This window comes from Podarcis raffonei, chromosome 10, assembly GCF_027172205.1.
Source record: "Podarcis raffonei isolate rPodRaf1 chromosome 10, rPodRaf1.pri, whole genome shotgun sequence".
Lineage (NCBI taxonomy): Eukaryota > Metazoa > Chordata > Lepidosauria > Squamata > Lacertidae > Podarcis > Podarcis raffonei.
Window position 1 is genome coordinate 7,632,641 of NC_070611.1, and position 20,110 is coordinate 7,652,750.

At 42.3% G+C, this 20,110-nt stretch overlaps 1 protein-coding gene across 5 annotated transcripts in view; it reads right to left on the minus strand.

Moving 5' to 3' along the window:
* Positions 1–1,345: 1,345 nt before the first annotated feature.
* SRPK2 (SRSF protein kinase 2) overlaps positions 1,346–20,110 on the minus strand; it is an 87,805-nt gene continuing 69,040 nt past the window's right edge. For 3 of the 5 annotated variants that reach the window (XM_053404618.1, XM_053404615.1, XM_053404619.1), the window contains 6 exons: positions 13,100–13,200; positions 12,899–13,006; positions 8,855–8,924; positions 8,107–8,199; positions 7,599–7,691; positions 1,346–2,933 (listed from right to left, as the gene is read on the minus strand). In XM_053404618.1, the coding sequence (XP_053260593.1) occupies positions 2,749–2,933; positions 7,599–7,691; positions 8,107–8,199; positions 8,855–8,924; positions 12,899–13,006; positions 13,100–13,200 (650 nt within the window). In that variant the 3' untranslated portion in view covers positions 1,346–2,748. The remainder of the gene's footprint in view (positions 2,934–7,598; positions 7,692–8,106; positions 8,200–8,854; positions 8,925–12,898; positions 13,007–13,099; positions 13,201–20,110) is intronic. The other 2 variants (XM_053404617.1, XM_053404616.1) reach the window with 2 other exon arrangements.

Here is a 20,110-nt window from a genome sequence, read left to right on the forward strand (position 1 = left end):
GAGTTGTAGTCCCAAAACAGCTGGTGGGCCAAGTTTGGCCACCACTGGTATACATTATCCACACCTATCACAGCATTAGCTTAGCATCGCACTGGCTTTTAGAATGATAGTACTCTTTGGTATGATCATTTGAGGGATTTGAGATTACAGATTTAGCAATGTATTGAATTGCTAACTTCCAATTCAAAAACTCAATAGGGCAGACTTTGAAACTGATTGTGCAGTTTGGAGCTGATCCCAGTAATGGGCTTGAGCTGGGGCTTAGGCTAAAATTCCTTCCAGCTGACCACAACAATATAAGAGAGGGCAGCTATAGGTTCAAAGTGTGTTTTGGAGTGTAGGGCTCTCACATATGAGATTACAAGGGAGAGGGGCTGTGCTTGGGGATGTTTTATGCTTAATTCAGATTCTGTATCAAAGATTTATTATGCATCAATGCACATACTGGGAGAAGCAGAATATATTATGCAAACTAATAATGAGGATATGGAAGAGACTGCAAGCTAAAAAAGTTCCTCCTCCACCCCAGTGTCTACAGGAGCTATGTTGTCACCATCCTGTACAGGAAGCAAATAGATATGGGGCTGCATGCAGAATGTAGCGTTAGAGGTTTTGTAAAGCAGCTCTCCAATAAATCATTCCTGCTTGCGTCCCATACATGAGCCTAACACTGAAGGAAGTTCAGTTGGTAGAGCATGGGACTCTTAATCTCAGGATTGTGGTTTCAAGCCCCACATTGGGTAAAAAGGCTCCTGCATTGTAGGGGTTGGATTAGATGACCCTTGTAGTCCCTCGCAACAATTCTTTGATTAGTGGTGTTATTTCTGTCAACAGGTCTATAGAGTTGACTTCTCTGATTAGGATTTCTTCTACCTATTGAGAAGAATGTCTGTAGGGCTATCGATCTACTTTTAAAATTTGCAGATTTATGTTATTTGAAACGGTTAAATTAGACCATTCATTTGAACATCTGCGCACAGCCCTGCCCCTCCTTGTCCTGTAACCTGAAATAATTTAAGAGACTTGCCACAAATGCTTTTTTGCAAATGACCTCTGCAATTGAAAGTATCCCTTGGTTACTAGTGACGCATATATAGCCGCCGCATTAAACAAGGCCAGCCTTGTGGACCGCTGCTCTTTGGTTTTGGCACATGTGATTTGAGCAGCGATTTTGCAGTAAATGCCTGTTATCTTTTTTAGGCTGCTCTTCAAAACGAAGCATTTGAAAAGGCAAAGGGGAAAATCTTATGCAGCAGTTGGCACTGGAGGACATTTCCAGGGAATCGATGACTCTAGGGAACCATTTGAATTCACGGCTATCAAAACATTCCAGGGAGGAGCACAGTTCTGGAAAAACAACCACTTTAATAAGACAACTGCAAGCACCTCAAACAATTGGTTATTGTTACAACACGGGGGTATTGTCTCACAATCTAGTTATTGCAAAGGCATGTGAATAAATTTAAAATGGACAAAGTCAAGAAAAAGTGGCACCATAATCAAAGTGTAAAACCAGAAATAAATTTACATTCATTCCACTGACTTCTAAAAGAGGCTAAAATACACCTCCATATTTTACATTCTAAAATCTGTATTGCCTACGAGTTCTCTTTTGGAATCTACTTAGCTTTTTCGTATGAAAACACTTAAAATTTTGTGTGCAACTTACAAAGGAATATTAGTTCCTCGGTATGTCAATTCATGGGGGGAAATAAGCTAGTGCAATTTGTTTTAGAAACATGTAAAGCTATGTATGGAAGGTGCATGGTCTTTCACCGTAATGTAGATTTTGCATTTATTCTGTCCCTTTTCCTCAAGCGGAGCACCTTTTTTCATCCAATGTTAATAATTCTGCACGGAAAATGCTGTACATGTGCTCTTGAAATTCTTAAGCCTAGCACAAAAGCCATCCTTATGAAAAAAACAGTGCCAAGTTTCCATGCCCTTACCTCACAACTGCAAAGCAAATGACACTTCTTCTAAAAAGCACTTAGATCTATTTTGTCCATTTGTCCTTTGAATTGAAAGTTTTAGCCTTCCTTCAAGATGACTCCTGGAGAATGAAATCTTGTAAATTAGAGCCACTTCCTTTCCAGGTAAAATGTGGTCACCTCTATAGAAAGGAAAGTTTTTGAAACTCCTGAAGCAGTTTGAAATCCACTACATGCAATTTGTACACTACAAGTCTCTCTCGATTTAATAGCTTTACTCTGAAAATTGTGTCCCCGTCCCATTTTTAATGGAAATAAACATTTACAAGGTGCATTTACATACACTATTTTACAAGAACAATGTCCCTTTGCCCAAAGAACTGTATGTTTTTTCTCAATTCTGACTTGATAATGTCTCACACTTGTAAATTATATAATACTCAGCTAAAATATTTTCCATAAATAGTTACAAAACCTGCCAAAACACATGAAGGGAGAATAAAGGATGTTCTGTTGAAAAAGTTGATGTCTGAATGCCACACAACACAAGAAACAATGCTTAAAGACACATTAGTAAGTGTTTTTTTTTTCTGCAGAGAGTCTGTAAAACTACTAGCTGAAGACAAAAAGACTACCCTCCTCCCAGGAGCACAGTGCACAAAAAGCAAAATGTCAAACAGTACCTCAAAGCAAAATAAAGATCTGGGTTGAAGCCAGCTCATTTATGATCCTGTTAAGTGAATTTATAACAGTCACCATTTAAGTCTGATGTTAGGGGGGAGCGGGTGCTGGCCCGGCGCGGTATCTGGAGATTTTACTACGAATTCAACCAAGGGTGCCTAAGGCATTCGCCAGCGGAGGCTCTCTTCTCCGGAACCATTTCTAGCATAGGAACCAGAAAATCTGTAAACTCCGCGGCATCTTCCTGAGGCCAGCCGTACTTCTCCACAAGAACGTCGAAGAGGCTCCAAGGTTTCAGTTTGGTAATGTGTCGAAGTTCTCCTGTATTTTTATTTTTTTAAAGAAAGAGGGTAGGGGAGGGAAAGGAAGAAAAATAATTAGATCTGCTGTTACTAGTCTCGATTCTCAGGGAGCACGTCCAGGAAGATTTAGCCTGGCCATGGAAATTTTATTCAGTAGGCAACAACAATAAAGAGGCTTTCGTACATATGTTCATTCATTTGGGGCATTGGGACCATCCTATATACAATTAATCAAGTTAGGTAACGTTTGATCAAAAACATATTTCATACATACACACCTTTGAACGGATTAATTTTTTTTTACCTGTGAAGATGTGAGGACATTCTTTTTCTTCTGTTGAGGACTGCATTTCCTCAAGGGTATTCTGTGAAATCTGCATTGTGGCAGGACCAAAGCCAGCAATGGGTAGGCTAAGATCCATGAGTGTGTGGGACCAGCCCTCTTCTGTCTTTCCCACTCCCCGCTGGGGAAAGGACAGATCGCTCTTGCCAGAAGACTCATCTTACTGAGTGTATGGCTTATGGGGGTGGGACTAAATGACCCTCCAACTCTACAATTCTATTATTTCAGGCTTCCTCAACCGCGGCCCTCCAGATGTTTTGAGACTACAATCCCCATCATTCCTGACCGCTGGTCCTGCTAGCTAGGGATCATGGGAGTTGTAGGCCAAAACCATCTGGAGGGCCGAGGATGAGGAAGCCTTTATTGCTTGCAGAGAACTTTTGAAATTAGGCCTAGGGTCAGAAATTGCCTGCCCCAGGTGTAAGCTATAGACTTCAAAAAGATCAGGCACTGGAGAACATCAGCTGATTGACAGGCACCTATGGTTTGGGGAAATGGCCTCGTGGGCCGAAATGGACACCCTGGCAGGCCAAAGGGGATCCTGCAGTAGGTAACATCAAAAGTCATTAGCAAGTTGGAGGAACAGCTGCGCTGCAGAGAGAGTGTGTTATAACTTGGCTTTCAAAAACAAAGAAACCAACCAGAGAACGTGTGCCCTGTAGCAGTGGAGAGGAGGAGCATAAAGAAAAAATCTGAAAGCGAAAAGATGCACAAAATAGAAGGGCCTTTGGAGCAGAGCTGGGGGAGCGCAGCTGAATTTGCAACTTTTCAGAAATGGCAGGTGGAGGTGTTCTTGTGTGGCAAAGTGCTAAGGTGCTGAGCTTCTAAAGAATTAATTACAACGAAAACGTCTGAGAAGTTAGTTGTCTCTAGTGATGTCACAGGCAGTGACAGAATCCCCCTGGAACCCACATTCCACCAAGTAGAATATGCAACAGCTGGATGGAGAGGGAATCTGATCTACCAAACACAAAATACTGCTATTTGAACGATAAGGAAGCAGTGTCTTGAAAGACAAGGAAACCAGTAACAATAGCACATGTATTGTCAGTCAATAATTTGGTAAGGTCCTGTGTATTTCTTCCAGTTTATGTATGCAGGATTCTGTTTAATCAATAATCAAAGATATCAACAATATCAAACTAATTTGAAATGTTTTGTTTTGGATTGAAATGATTCTGCAGACACTGAGCCTGTCTTAAGAGTTGACCTCTCCCCTCCACACACACCACTATTCCAGGTATATATAAGCTGGGAGACTAAGCACATTTGTCTGTACTGTATAGCAAACTTGTCTTATGCCGTCATCCTCAGAATTCCTTAGCAAAACTTTTTACTCAGTTCGTAGTCAACCTATCAATGTGTGAAGTAGGAAACTTGATCAAGGAAGGGAAAGGGGATGAATCTGAAGAAAGGGACTGGAAGTGGCTGCTGCAAACTGGTTCAAGTCAGCCCTGGGTACCAACGCTCACTACTGTGTGCTACTTAACTAAAGCAGCTGAAGAAGTGATGAACTAGATTGTTTCGGATTGGTGGTGGGGTAGAGGCTGAAGCACTAATATAAACAGCAGAGGACTGCAGTGGAAGACCCAAGGAGGCAACTGCGGTCTGGGTTAGAGCATTTGAATGAGTAAGTGCATGGCCTTCAAAATAGGTTTCTCTTTATTATTATTATTATTATTATTATTATTATTATTATTATTATTAATACCCTGCCCACCCGGCTGCATCTCAGGACTCCATTATAGGGAAGGATTCACCACTGGTGTGAAACCTTAACAGAGGACGGGACATGGTTAAAGGGAGCCAAGCGTCACTCCTTAGGTGGCAGGGGCAAATCAAGGCCCTTGAAAAGACAGTATTGTGTTGTTGCTCATCTCTTCTTTTACAACAGGTTAAGGAAGCGTAACAAACAGGATAACCTTTGTGTATATATCCCTCCGGGTACAATTATACAAGGGAACTCAGCATTCTTGGCAATGCGTCATTGTATATAGCATGTTTCAATTACGCAATAAGCTACATTGAAAAACATTTCAATAAATTTAGTTTGCTGAAAAGGTAAAAGCCACAAGGGGGCAATGTGCAACCAGGTTTCTGCCTTCAACTTATTTCAAGAAAACTACATCTCTTTCATTCTTTTACTTTTCTCTGGAGAAAAGGAAGGTCCCATTTACCTAAGTAACAAAGAATACTCCTGGTTGTCGTTCACCTGTTTTTCCACCCTCTTTCTTGGTTCAAATTTGACTGAGCTACCCATGAAATGCTTGGTTCAAAGCGGAAACAGCTCTGTTCATAAAACGGATTCATTTGTTTCATCAGAGCTTATTCTTGAGGTACTGTATGCCCAGAAGGACATTTGAATTTTGATCTCTATGTATGGTGCGTGACCTTGCACAGGCTTCACAACCTCTCCTCTCAACCACCCCTCTCATCCGCCATGTCACTGCAGAATGCAGTGTAACTGAGAGAGAGGAAACACACTGTTGAAGACAGGAAGGTGTGTGTGCTCATCGTTAGCCCAGCACAGTGGCTAAGTGATAAAACTACAAATGAGGAAGCCCCAAACTAAAAACCTTGCCATGAACTTGACAGATCTCATTTCCCCCCACATCAACCATACTGAGATAATCATACTGATTTGCTTTGCAAGAAGAATGTTTTAAGGATTACAACAATATAGTCTGCTTCAACACACTTAACAGAGTGTGGCGCTGTGGTCTAAACCACTGAGTCTCTTGGCATTGCTGATCAGCAGTTCGGGAGTGCAAATCTGCGCGACGGGCTGAGCTCCTGTTGCTCTGTCCCAGCTTCTGCCAACCTAGCAGTTTGAAATCACTCCAGTGCAAGTAGATAAATAGGTACCACTGCGGCAGGAAGGTAAACGGGAGTTTCCATGCACTCTGGCACTCAAAATGGTGTCCCATTGCACCAGAAGCGGTTTAGTCCTGCTGGCCACATGACCCAGAAAGCTCTCTGTGGATGAAATGCCAGCTCCCTCGGCCTGAGTGCCCTACCCCAGTCACCTTTAACTGGACTTAACCATCCTTTACTTTTTTTACCTTATCTGATAGTGCTGATCCCGGTTTGAAGGAAGAACTACATCCAGGCCTCCCCTTTCCCCTTATGTTCTCAGAATCAAATCAGACACTGCCTGCTTGCCTAACTGAGCACCCTGGTTGAATGTTTACCGCATGAATTCTTACGCCTCTAGTTTTCACTATCCAACAACCACCTACCACACAGCTGGATTCTAGAGCAAAGCAATATGTACAAAGCACATCTATGCTCTTTATCAATTATATAATGTACAAGTTCCCAGTGGATTGTGCCAAAGATTGCCTTTTATTGTTCAAAGAACTGCCAGAAAGAAATATAAGAAGCACTACAGTTTGATAATAAAAATATTAATTCCCTGAAATTATTCATTCTTCACATGTCCTATGTAACCTGATTTTATGTAGGACACCTACACAACGCAGATGTGGAGGACCTGAGAACAGCTAATTCAGCCCAGGGTTACACAGGGCCCTGCATGGGTACCCTTCAAAGGCCTATGCATTTCTGTATCGGTATTTTTTTAACACAGCAAACAACTATGATTTTACTTAAAATCTGAGTTGAACGGTTTTTGAGAAAAGGCTTTTGAAGTATTTTTACTTCCCTCTCCCAGTCAATCAAACAGAGAGTGGAGTCCTGGCTAGTTGTATTTAATTGCCAAATTCCTAGGCTGAACTTTTGACTCCCCTCTGCAAAACCTCCTCTACTGACTTTTGTACCACCTGTGCATCAGAACCTCTAAAACCAAAAGCATGCAAATGACAACATAAAATGCAAAAGATGTCAAAATACTTGTTGTGGAAAAGCAACAGCGCTTTGAGCACGGACTTCTCAAACGGTTATATCATTTCTAGATACAGTATTTTCAGGACATGAGCAGAATGTATATCTTTTGTGGTTAGAGCTTGAACAATATATTTTTTTATTTTTGACTTGCTACAGCTATTCAAGTATTCAAGGTAAGAAGGCACAGGGCATCTTAAATATGTTTTCTTTTTGTTTCAGTGATGCTAGGAAACGAAATTATTTCCTTTATTGATTTCAGATCGAATAAATGGAACACTAAGCAGATATATAAGCCCAATATTTTGGATATTCAACACACCTGATAAAATAAATAAATCTGAATTCCCTGCTCCTCTTAAAAATGGAGAACATTTACACATCTTCTTTAACATGATGTTTAAAAGCAGCCAGACTCTTCATTACCCATTAAAAAGTGTTCAGTGTCTTCTTTGAAAAGAGCAACAGTTTAAATTAGGTTTGCAGAAATACTGTTACCTTTTTTGGTGAAAAACTCCTTGGAATATTTCCCCAACATAGCGTATTTTCGAGGGATTTTCCCCAGCAGTTCAATGATCAATGCTATGTGATCTGCATTGGAGAACATTTCCAGCAAAACAGAAACATACAACAGTTTAATCAATACATTGCATGCACACACCAACACTGGCCCGGTACAGACAGAAACAGATAAGTCCTTATTGAAAGAAAGCAAAAATGCTATTCGGTGTGAGGGTGAAAGCTATTCGCTTGTAAGACAATTTAGAGGGGGAAAATTCGTTTTGCCAAAAGAAATAAATTACAAGGTGACTGCACTGTTTGTTTTTCGCAAAGTCAAACAAACAATCTGTCAATGCTGCTGCTTTTTTCCAGCATTTGTTTTGCAAATAGAAATTGTTTGCAGTGTCATCTTGCAAAGTGCATGTCAGCTGCACAGGCTGCAATGAGCAACTGCCAGTCCACTTCTGTCTGCATCACAGCACCTTTCAAAAAGAAGAGGTACTACCTCTGCGATTGAAGAATTCCCGAGAATATTTTCCAGAAAGAGCAAAGTGCCTTGGGATATTGCCTAGCAGCTCTATGATGTGTGCTATGTGGTCTATGGAGGAGAGAAGAAAGGGCACAGGAAAGGGGAGGGCGAGGGGGAGGATGGGGTAAAAAGAGGAGGAAAGAAACTGGAATTAGTTAAAAATTCCAAAAAAAGTTCCGAACACAACAATGTTTGCAGAAAACCCATGCGGAGGTTTCACGGCCAGCAAAAGACTGGCATCGCTCGTAGCACTTTGAAAGGAAAACCAAGTAACTGATGCCGGTGTTGTTACTGCTGCAAAGGACGTTACAAGCAAACAAGCGTGGAAAATGGACAGGTACACAGATGGAAGCCGGAGTTAATTGTAGCTGCTGCCTTGCTTTTCATTTAGTAATCAGCTTTCACAAACAGATACGCGTCAGTTTCGTTTCCCAAAATGCTGCAATCGTGTTCCAAAAGTCCCACACTCAGATGCAGATCTTACAAGAGATTAATCCTTTCTTCCAAGGCTTAGGGAAAGGGGCTGTGTCTGCTGCGGGGAGACTGCTCACCTACTGCTACTGGTGGGACTTTAAACTAAAGAGAAAAAATGTGGTGTTTATATTCCGAAATGAGAACATTTCTGTCAGTAGACTACTTGAGCAAATAAACGAAGGCCTCTTCACGTTCTTCTGAGTATATAAAGAGGCGCAGGGAAATACATAGACGTTAAAAAGATACATACCCTCGTCTCTGGAATAGTCTTCACCAGAATGCGGTTCAAACAGATAATCGCCAGTCGCGAGCTCAAATGCCTACGATAAAACAAGATATTGATGGGAGATCCAGGCGAGACAGCCTCAGGCTTATTTCTACAGGTGAGAATGATTTTAAATGCACAGAACAGGGAGAGGGGGAATTCCCTTTGAAAAGCAAATATCTTGCTATATTGTAATCTCCTTCTGGGAGTCTCCCTTGCATTAGCATGGAAATATGGACATAACAGCCACTCTGTACTTTTAAGTGATGCAAAGCTCTCCCTAAGACACACACACACACACACACACACACACACTCATGCCCGTTGTCTCTGCATAGCAAAAGAACAAACAACAGAGTCTGCAAAACACTTTGCCCGCTAAGACTATATTTACACAACACACTTAACTGCGTAATACTCACTGGGGCAAGGCAGTTTGAGCGTATAACACCAATCCTGGCCTGACTGCACTGGCTGCCAATCAGTTTCCAGCCACAATTCAAAGACCTGGTTTTGAATTAAAAAGCCTTAAATGGCTCAGGACCACAATAACTCAAGGACACCTCTCTATGTGAACCGTCCTGGACTCTGCGATCATCATCTGAGGCCCTTATTCATGTGCCCCCTCAAAATGTCTGGAGGGTGGCAACACAAGAATGGCCTTTTCTGTGGTGGCTCCCTGTTTGTGGAATGCTCTCTCCAAGAAGGCTTGCCTGGCTCCTTTGTTACATATCTTTAGATACCAGACAAAAACCATTCTCTTCTCCCAGGCCTTTTGCTAATTAAACAATCTGCGTCCTTTTAAACTGTGTTGGGGGGGTATTATTTTGTTAGTTGCTACGCTATGTTATGTATTTTTGTGTTTTATACTGTAAACCTCCCTGTGATCCTTGGATGAAGGGTGGTACATAAATTAACAAATAATAGTAATAATATTAGTATCAAGGAACCAAACAAAAATTGCTATTTTGTGGAAGTTATGAGATTGCTCTGCCACAAACCCTTAGCCCCCTTAAAGTTCCTACAGTTTCTTGGGAGGAACTTATAAGTCTATGAGAGAAACAATCACACTTAAAACACCTCAAAAGAAAATAACAACAGCAGCTACAGCAACCATTTTCATTAGGTTAGAATTAAGCATTCCTTCTCTTCATTTATTAAAATACCAGAAACCTCCAGAAGTCTCGGGGTCAAGGCTGTTTTCTATCTCACAACATCATCCTGAGCACAGCCATTGAGACACATGTGCTCTGTGCAGTTACAGTGGTGCCTCGCAAGACGAAATTAATTCCTTCTGCAAGTTTTTTCTTCTTGCGAGTTTTTCGTCTTGCGAAGCACGGTTTCCCATAGGAATGCATTGAAAATCAATTAATGCGTTCCTATGGAGACCGCCTTCAGACCAGGTCCGGGGACAGCGGGGAAGACGCGCTGCGCTTCCCCGCTGTCCCCGGAGATTGCGGGGCTGGCGGTGGGGAGAAGGGCTCTTCTCCCCACCGCCAGCCTTCAGAAGAGGTCCGGGGACAGTGGGGAAGATGCGCTGCGCTTCCCCTCTGTCCCCGGAGCTTGCGGGGCAGGCAGCGGGGAGAAGCGCTCTGCTCTTCTCCCCGCCGCCCACCTGCACAGGACCAGGTCCGGGGACAGTGGGGAAGATGCGCTGCGCTTCCCCTCTGTCCCCGGAGCTTGCGGGGCTGGCAACGGGGAGAAGCGATCTTCTCCCCGCCACCAGCCTTCAGAACAGGTCCGGGGACAGCGGGGAGAAGCGCTGCGCCTCCCTGCTGTCCCCGGAGCTTGCGGGGCAGGCAGCGGGGAGAAGCGTTCTTCTCCCTGCTGCCCGCCTTCGTCTTGCGTAGCAAGCCCATAGCGAAATTCGTCTTGCGGAACGACTCAAAAACGGAAAACTCTTTCGTCTTGCGAGTTTTTCGTTTTGCGAGGCGTTCGTCTTGCGAGGTACCACTGTACTGTGAAGCAAGGGCTATGCAAAGTATTGGGAACATAAAAACAAGATAGAGACGGGAATTCACTATTCAACAGCATTCTCCCTTTGTCTGGTCATCCCGTTGGCAGACTGGAATTGAACCACACAATTTAGTATCTTCTTTACTGGTGGATGCCTAAACTGTGTTTTGTTTTTAACTTAAAAATAAACCAATATACCCTATGCGGGTGGTGGTGTTAGATTCTTTAAGTTATCATTCAATTATATGAAAAATTATTTATGAGCCAAGGCAGATGCACAAATGTAACAGCAAAAATAGCTATGTACGTTATCTTCTGTCTCAATGGCCAATGAATACATTAATGCACCAACGAGAGAATCGTTTGCCCTGGCTTCAGTCACAAGAGTCTGAATAAAGACAGGCAATGGAATCACAGTTCTCACTCCCGTTCCCAGCAGTGGCACAGGCAAACTACTGGCAGATGTGGCGAATTCCTATACATCATGGATTTCCAGCTGGTGTAATGACATACCTCACAGGACTGTGCAGTCCTTTCCCCAGGGAATCACCTCTTTCCCCTTCTTTCATATGAGCAAAACACAGTTTCATAAAATAACGGGGACTTAGTCAATGACAGTGTAGTTTCTGACACATTCAACCCAATTCTGCTTTTTTGTCGCAGCGGTTGCCATTATATTCCTCCCCCACAGGGTGGGGAGAGATCGATGGCCTCTGCTTTGACCACTAAGCAGACAGGGGCTCTCAGTAACATCCACAAGGCGCATACCACATGTACAGAGTAGAAACCGCAGAAGAGATCCAAGTCTGCATATGTATCATGACAAACCAATCTTACGTGCATTCCCAGTTACTGAACAGGTTTTTGTAACCAGGGCCCGTTCAGGTAAACCATGTTCCTTCTTAAGAGGGTGAGAAATGAATTAGGACAGACTAAGCAATGCTTGCCACAGATCTCCATCTAGGCATTTTCAATGGCAACACAACCATTCACAAAAATCTAGTGTGCTATATGGATAACATGGCTCCGACTTTGCACAAAAATTGGCATCCATATCACAGCACAGGGCAGCACTGTGGTAAACAGAAGAGCTTGAGAGTCTGCCGACTGATGTGCTGACTCTTCGGCTATTGTGAAGAACCCTGTCAAAAGAGAAGCTTTCAGGTCTCTTCACAGTGACGCAGCACACTTCAGAAGAGAGGGAGACTATAGCCTGATTCCACTCCGTGAGCAAAGGTTAGCCATTGTGTCTATACCTGCCCTATGTCCAACTCACAACACATCTTTTTGTTCTGCAGCAGATGGTGGGCACAAGAGTTTGTCCCTTTGCATTTCTCACTGCATATTTACATAGATTGTTGGATCCCATGCAAGGAGACAGAATAAATTCAACAGCCACTTGTGGGGGGAAAAACAAAACTTATGCAGGTAAGGCCTAACATAAATGGAAAGCCTTAAGTCTACTCCTAGATCTGTCCAGCCTAACTTAGCACAACTGTAGTTATTTGCCTACCAGACATTACATTTGGGAAACACAGATATGGTAACAAATCCACTTACATAATTTTAGCTGCAACCCTACATTTGTTATAGGTGACACTGAAATCACTGGGAACAGAACAATACATGAAATACAATTTATGAATCATTCTGAACCAAACAAATTGCAGTTTAATTTATACATTTAGCTTTGAAAATATAAGCTTACACTCCAATATAAGGCTATTGCACTGCAAGCCAAGCCAATGTAATTATTTATACCTGTGGACTTGACACTTTTCAGCATAAACCAAGCAAAAACGGAAGAGGGGTTTCAAATGTCATTTGTAATGTGGGCAGGGGAATCTGCTGCACAGCAGACATTTGAAATATTCAGCTGGGCACACCTTAAGTAGCTCTTTAGATCCAGGCCAATGCTTCAGAACATAACCAGTCAGCAATTCACAGTTATAATCACTTGAGCTATTACCATCGTGTCTTTTTCCATTTAACAACTTGGCCAGAAATCCTAATAATCTCGCTGTATTTTCAAATGAGCAGCGTAGCAATGAGGCACCGCAATCTCGTTCTTACCATGCATGCCGTACTCCAGATATCAGCCGGTGTGCTGTAACCTGCTCCTATTAAAACCTCTATTGATCTGTACTGCCGTGTCTGGATATCTTCTGTGAAGTGTTTATGCTAAGAAAAGACAGCAGTGGTAAGAAAACATTAGCATGTAGGTGGTAGACCAAAGAGCAAAGTCTTAAGACACACAAAATAAGTTATACTTACCACCCAGCAAGCATTGCCCAGGTCAGCAATTTTAACTCTAATTTTATCTGCATTTCTTGGATCCAGCGGATTCACCAGTAAGTCGGCAGCACGGGTTTTTGCTATTACAAGCAAAGAAGTAGCAAGAGTTAGTATCAATGGCATGTAATTCAGTTTCCACCTTAACGTGATTCTACTGGGCCTCTTCAGGTACAGCCGAAGTGGCAATTTATGCTATTAAGTGGAAAATAGCCTTGAAGCTTATCCCACTTGCCATCAATATCTTCAGCCAATTATGCCTGTACAAAGGAGAATTTCACTGTTTACACCCCATACTTACACAGGGTGGTAACTTGTTATACATTATAATATTAAAGACACTTTCAAAATGGCTAGTAACTTATATACAGTGATACCTCGGGTTAAGTACTTAATTCGTTCCGGAGGTCCATACTTAACCTGAAACTGTTCTTAACCTGAAGCACCACTTTAGCTAATGGGGCCTCCTGCTGCCGCTGCACCGCCGGAGCCCGATTTCTGTTCTTATCCTGAAACAAAGTTCCCTAATCTGAAGCACTATTTCTGGCTTAGAAGGGTATGTAACCTGAAGCATATGTAACCCGAGGTACCACTGTAATTTGGAAGAATGAAAACTTGCCTAGAATATCCTCTTCTGACAACACTTATATTGCTTAGTATTTCACACTGTCCCACCCCCCTTACAAAGTAAACCAACACACAGCATTCAAGGGAAAATTTATTAAGCAAAAAATCAGGTAAGTGTTAGTCACAGATATAGCACACTAGTATCCTGAAAGTCTGCTGCAGCAGCAGAGCACAGCGTATGAATTGATTTAGGGGCAAGCAATATCCTGTACAAGATATGACACGTTCATCTTGCTCTGCAACTTGTCAGCTTTAAATGATTACTGCAAGGACAAAAGTTAACCCCCCCGTGTTTCATATTTCTGAAGTATCCATGGAATGAAAAGAGACCCTGAAGCAGAAAAAAACACTTTTCGCAACTCCTGATATTTTAGGAATCCAGAAGAGAGAAGGTAGTACTGAATCCATAGGTGGCTCAGTGGTAGAGCACGTAATTTGCATGCAAAAGGTCGCAGGTACAATCTCTGGCATCTCCAGGTAAGACTGGCAAAGACTTGCTATATCTGAAATGCTAGAAAGCTGCTGTCATTCAGTATAGTAGACATTAGCCTGGGTCACATGTAATGCTAAGTCACACTTTGTTCAACAAAGACTCTCCTCCCTGGAAGAGAGGGGAGTGGTTGTGGGCGGGAGCCCGAGCTCCGCCCCTGGCCGGGGGCCTTAGCCCCCGCCCCTCCTCACCTGGCTGGCGCCCACGCCCACCGGAGGCAGCCAACCAGGTGTCTCCGGGGGGCGTGTTTGGCAGCTTAATGCTGCAGCTCCAGCTCCGCCTCCTCCTCAGTCGTCGTCGTCCCGCAGCGAGTCACCCACCCTCCACTCCCATTTAGCTCAGGGTCTAGGTTTTTTGGCCTTGCTATGGACCTTAGGTTGGTCGCCCCGGTTGTCTGGGGGGCCTGGTAGGAATTTTTCCATTTGGCATTTGGCTTTTTGGTTTTTTCGCCTACCTCGTAGCAATCGCCACAACTTTTGTGGTATTGGTGGGTAGGTTAGGCATTGGATTCATGTGTGTCAAGGGCTAGGTGTGGCCATCGCCTATGCTATCTACCGTGGGTTATTCCGTTAAAGGAATCTGGCGGTCGTGTATTCCGTCCCATGCCTGCTGGGCGGGAGGCCATGGCACGACCCTCGGTGACATCAGGGGTGAGCCTATAGTTGGATTAGCATCAAGAGGCTCCACCTACTGTTGAATAAACCCACCTCCTATAGTCATCCAATGCCTAAGCCAATACCTTTTCACTGCTGTAATCAATAAAGTTGTGGCCTTTTCTTGCCCATTAACCTTATATCACGTGTCCTTGTGTGTTTATTTCACATAGCGGGGGTCGGGCCCTCGATCCACAAACCAGCAGTTAATCACAAGTTGTCCCTTAGACAATCAAGCAAACTATGGCTTGCTTCTTCAGAGTCTGATTCATTTTCACGCTGCTCTTGCCTCATGCATCTCTAGCTTGGTTAGCTTCTGGAAGAGGATGGCCAAACAAACCATGGGTAAGTAAAGTTCACACCTATCACCAAGCCATAGTTCAAACAAACCAACGTTTGTAAGCCAACAGCAAACAGATCATAGTTTGTTGGCAGTAAGCAAACCATAGTTAAGATGCTGAGCAGTTCACATATAGAACCAAGCAACTGTTTAATAACTACATTGTGTGCAAATTAAGGCAATATATAAAGAAGAAAAGAGTAAGAAGGATTTCTTTGTTTTTCCTCTCTCTTTGCCATCTAAGTTTAGGATAACCAACTGGTAACCCAAGAGATGCATGAGACCTCTGTCAGGCCCTTACCATGCAGGTGCTCCTCTCAGTAAAATTATCGAGCAACTGGGGCAAAACTCTTAAGGAGAAAGGACAGTAATGTAATCACTTGGGATGGAGCTTACAGAAAGAGAACTTTAGTTTCTGATCATCTTAGCTCTTAGCCAAGGAGAATCTGGTGATCCCTGGGGTGGTGATCCCTGGTCCCTGAACAAACCTTGAGTTTTAAATTTCTAAACTTACAATGTTGATCTGCCTTACCCTTGCTGAGCAACTACTTCTGAGTGGGATTATTCTATCACCTAACACTAGATCAACTGTTCCCTGATTATTCTAATTCTCAGAATTCATCAATCTGACGAGATCTATTTTCAGAATCTGTTTGCTCACTGACAATTATTATCAGTGGCTGCAAAACCCGACTACATTCCACACCCACACATGTGTGTAATCATTATTCACAAACTTTCAGCTACTGTCAACGCCCACATACACCTTTCAAGCAGAGCTTGTTAAGACAAAATCCAAACAAGCTCTAAAACCTCCCCAGTTATCAGCTATTCATACAAAACTATTCATAACACAGAACTGATCCTACCAGCCTGCCAGTCCTAAATCTGAATGCATTTACTACTATATAGAGGGGTGGACGGGTTTCTGGACAATTGAGGGGGGTATGTTTTCTCGTTTATGTCCTCCTTCAATCCTGGCAAAGGAAGGGAGTTTTAAACTCCATGGTGCATCTCCCAGTCCCAATCTCCTGTTCTAGTATCTTGACCATAAGTGGTTAGGGCTGCCTTTATCAACCTCAGATTTCTAGAACTACAACTCCCATCATCCCTGACCACTGGCTATGCTGGCTAGGAATGATGGGAGTTGTAATCCAACAACATCTAGGGTCTCAAGGTTGAGAAAGGCTGGTTTAGATGCTTTATAAGGCAAATTCCTTCTCTCCCCCCTCTTTTTTTCTTTTCCTCACCTCATGAGATATCCTCTAAATTTGGTGAAATTACAAACATTCTGAAAATTGCCTAACAAATGCAAACACAATCCTTTACCTCATTATTAACAACAGATACTGTGCTTATCATCACCAAAGCTGTACCAAAATTTTGTCCACTGGTAGGGCCCTATTCTGGCCCAAGTGTTTATAGTAATTAAGAACACAAGTTTAATATCAAAAGGTATGAACTTGAATATTATTTGCCCGATTTTAAAAACAGTAAAAATAATCCTAAAAAATTACCAGCGGATCAGTTTTACAGATGTGTCACAAAAATTGTACGAAAACTTATCCCAAAATCCCTAATCTCCACATTACAAGTTGGGACAAGTGCTGTGGGTGAAAGAGTAGCTTTCAATAATCTATTCCATTGTTAATACTGAAAGTTAGAGATGGATTTGAAGCTAATTTGACCTTGCAGCCCAAAGTCTCCCGTACAAAACATCTCTGATGTAACAACAAATAATAATCTATACTTCCAGTCCAACTCCAGTATCTAACCTGCCTGCAGAAACTTTGTGCCCCATTGAATTGCATGCAGCTGTGCTGCAATTTAAAATATTTGAGCACTTTTAAAACCACGTTTTTATATGTTATAGAACTCCAATTAGAAACTGCATGAACTGGTCTCTATGCTGCTATCTCCTATGTCTGGGTTTTCCTGCATTTTTCTATTGTTGTCTACAGGCGGCTCTCACTTCCATACCAGGGTTGAAAGAATGGGTTTTAAAGAACCCATCTCCATCTCTGTCTCCTGGATGAGAACGCATGAGGATGACGACAGCACTCTAAACCAAAGCCATTACATATTGTATTACTGGCTATCTCATCTTTCTTTAAAGTGTCAGTCACTTGAATAAAAAAATGTTTCATGCTCAAGACAAGATTCTGAGTAGCTTCCCTTTTACCATCAGGTTATACAAAGTCCAAACAAAGACCACATATTATGCACTTTTTGCAAATTTCAACGATTGTTCTTAAAAAACACCATATTAATTCAGGATATCTGCTAAGCTCACATTAGCAAACACATAAATATGAAGTTGCAGTACAAATGTACTTGATGATATGCCCTCCATTAGCACCGTGCTGATTTGAGGCAACAGTGGCTTACAAGGCTGGAGTTTATAATTCTTCAAGTGTTTTGAATGAATGAAATGAACGACTGTTGAAGACCGTGCCACCCTTTTCTTCCGGCTTCTTGTATTTCACCAAGTATCCTTAATCTCTTTTTCGGGGATGCTGATTATGAAAGCAGTAGTGCAACACTATGTTCTGGGCTACCAGAGCAGTTTCAATCCCACGAAGAGGCTCAGCTGTACACGAATATGAAGACATGGAGTGACTAGTGTTCTCATTAGGGCTATCCATTCCTCACGTCTCCAAAAGCTGCAAAGTGCTGGGAGGTACTTTGCCACAGACCTCTATCATCTGATCCAAGAAAGATTGGTGGAATGTAAACCAAGTCCCCAGGTCCTTAAACATTGAGATAAACTATGCTGCTGCTTCATTCATTTTGGCTATCCATGTTCCAGGTCGCCTTCTACTTTTATTCTCTTCCTTTGTTTGACCAACGGTTCTCAGCACTCTTTCTTGGGATGCTAGTGAAACTTGTTTATTCCATGGTAGAGGACTTCTGTCAATTTCTAGCTAGCTCACTGCAGTTCTCATGCCAGCCCAGGCTACTCGTTTTTTACATACAGCTAATATCCTTTGAACAATCTGTTGAGCCATGTAGGAGGGAAAAGAAAATGGAAAAGGGCATGTGTTAGATGTAATGAAGATAGTTACTGAGACATCTTTAAAGCATTCTTCTTCCCCCACCATCCTTTTCCAGCCCAATTATTTTTAAACAAAGTACAGCACACATTCAAGAGCGCTCCTACATGACTAACAAAGCTCAAAGGTAAATTCATCCCAGCTCTAGCCACAGAAAACAGCTCTATTGTCTCTTATTCAGAGCGGTACTCATTATGTTTATTCAAACTCTGAGGGGGAAATATTTAATAGCTCCCCAAGCAATCGTTTTTAGCAACATCTCCACTTCCCCAATGAAATCCCCTTCCCAGTCAAAGACCCTAGCCTTCAAAAAGTAGAACACTACCAAAGAGGAACTGAAATTGTTGAAAAACAAGTTCTTACCTAGATTTCCTGCTGGAGCGCAGATTTGAGTCAGTGCTTGGGATTAGGCTGGCTTGATTATCCAGGACTATGTTGCTCATTTATCTGTGTCAGGGTCAATTATAGGGACATTAGCAGACAAATGTACATCCTTGTCCCGAGTACTAGATAAATGTAGGGATCAACGGATGAGGTAGGCACACTGGCTGCCTTTTTAAATCACTGGAACAACTGTTTACGTTTCTTACAATGTTTTCACTACTTCGAATCCTTTTATTTTGTAACTGTAGACTGGAAGTGAGTATTTAAAAAGTGGGGACATTATCCATCCAGCATGAGGCATCAAGGTGCAGCTAAGGATACTCTTTGTTAGAAAGACTATAACCGTCAAGCACTGAGGTTGCAAATTAAGTATATGGACTTCCCTGTGTCCAGAACTCTTTTTCAAGCTTTGGGACTGGAATCGTGGCTCTGAATTCTCTGTAGGAGTGGAGGGACACAAAAGATTATTTCCTCCTATCCCCAAAAAAGCAACCACATAAGCACTTACATCCAGAATAGCGTGCAAATCACAAGGCAAGCATTTTGGAAATTCCTGGAGTGTCTTGTTGTGCTGCACAGCTTGATATTTCACTCAAAGTTTCTTAGCCTTCTGCTGGGATTGTCTGGTAATCTGGCAAACATCCTGCTTCTCAGCATATCAAATATTTTTTGAATGGGATCTCTTTTTGGAAATCAAGGTTCATAGATAACTGTATGTCTCCAATTAGCACTAAGGGTTCCGACGTCCACATCTGACCACTTCTGTTGCCCAGCAATGCTTGCTTTACTGCCTCCAATTTTTTTTTTTAAAAAAAATACTGTTTCTTTACCATGGTTCCAATATCTAACACAGACGAAACTTGTCAGGACATTAGGACAGAAATAAACAACAAGGAGAACAGCCTAAAATGCATATCCTTGTCTTAAAATAGCTGTGAACCAGAATTACAGATGGCATATTTTTCCAGTGGTAGAAGAAGGGAATCTCAAAATAACAAAACCTTGCCTTAGAAGAGCCTGTAAAGCAGCAAAATCAATTAACATCATGGGAGACCAGCACAAGCAAAGCTTATTGTCTGACATATTCTCAAACGCTAAGATGGGATCCAAACAAAGAGCTACTTTAGGCATGCCCAAGAGCTTGGAAAAGCCCGGTGAGATTTGTTTACTTTTTTATTATTTCCACAGCAGGCCCTCACATCATGTTACTGCTTCTGCCCCCTCCATTATTTGCCACGTGACTTGGTAGGTTGTTTAAGAAATACAAGCCCAAAAGGCAGCCCAGGTACATAGGAAACAAATGGTTTTGTGGCTCCCAGGCTTAACAAGCAGTGCTGTGCTAATAAGAGAGCAACTCACTTCTAAAAATGGCAAAAGAACAGTTATGTAATGCAAAGTTCAACAATATGCACACAGAAATATTTTTAAGACCACATGTTTTCTACT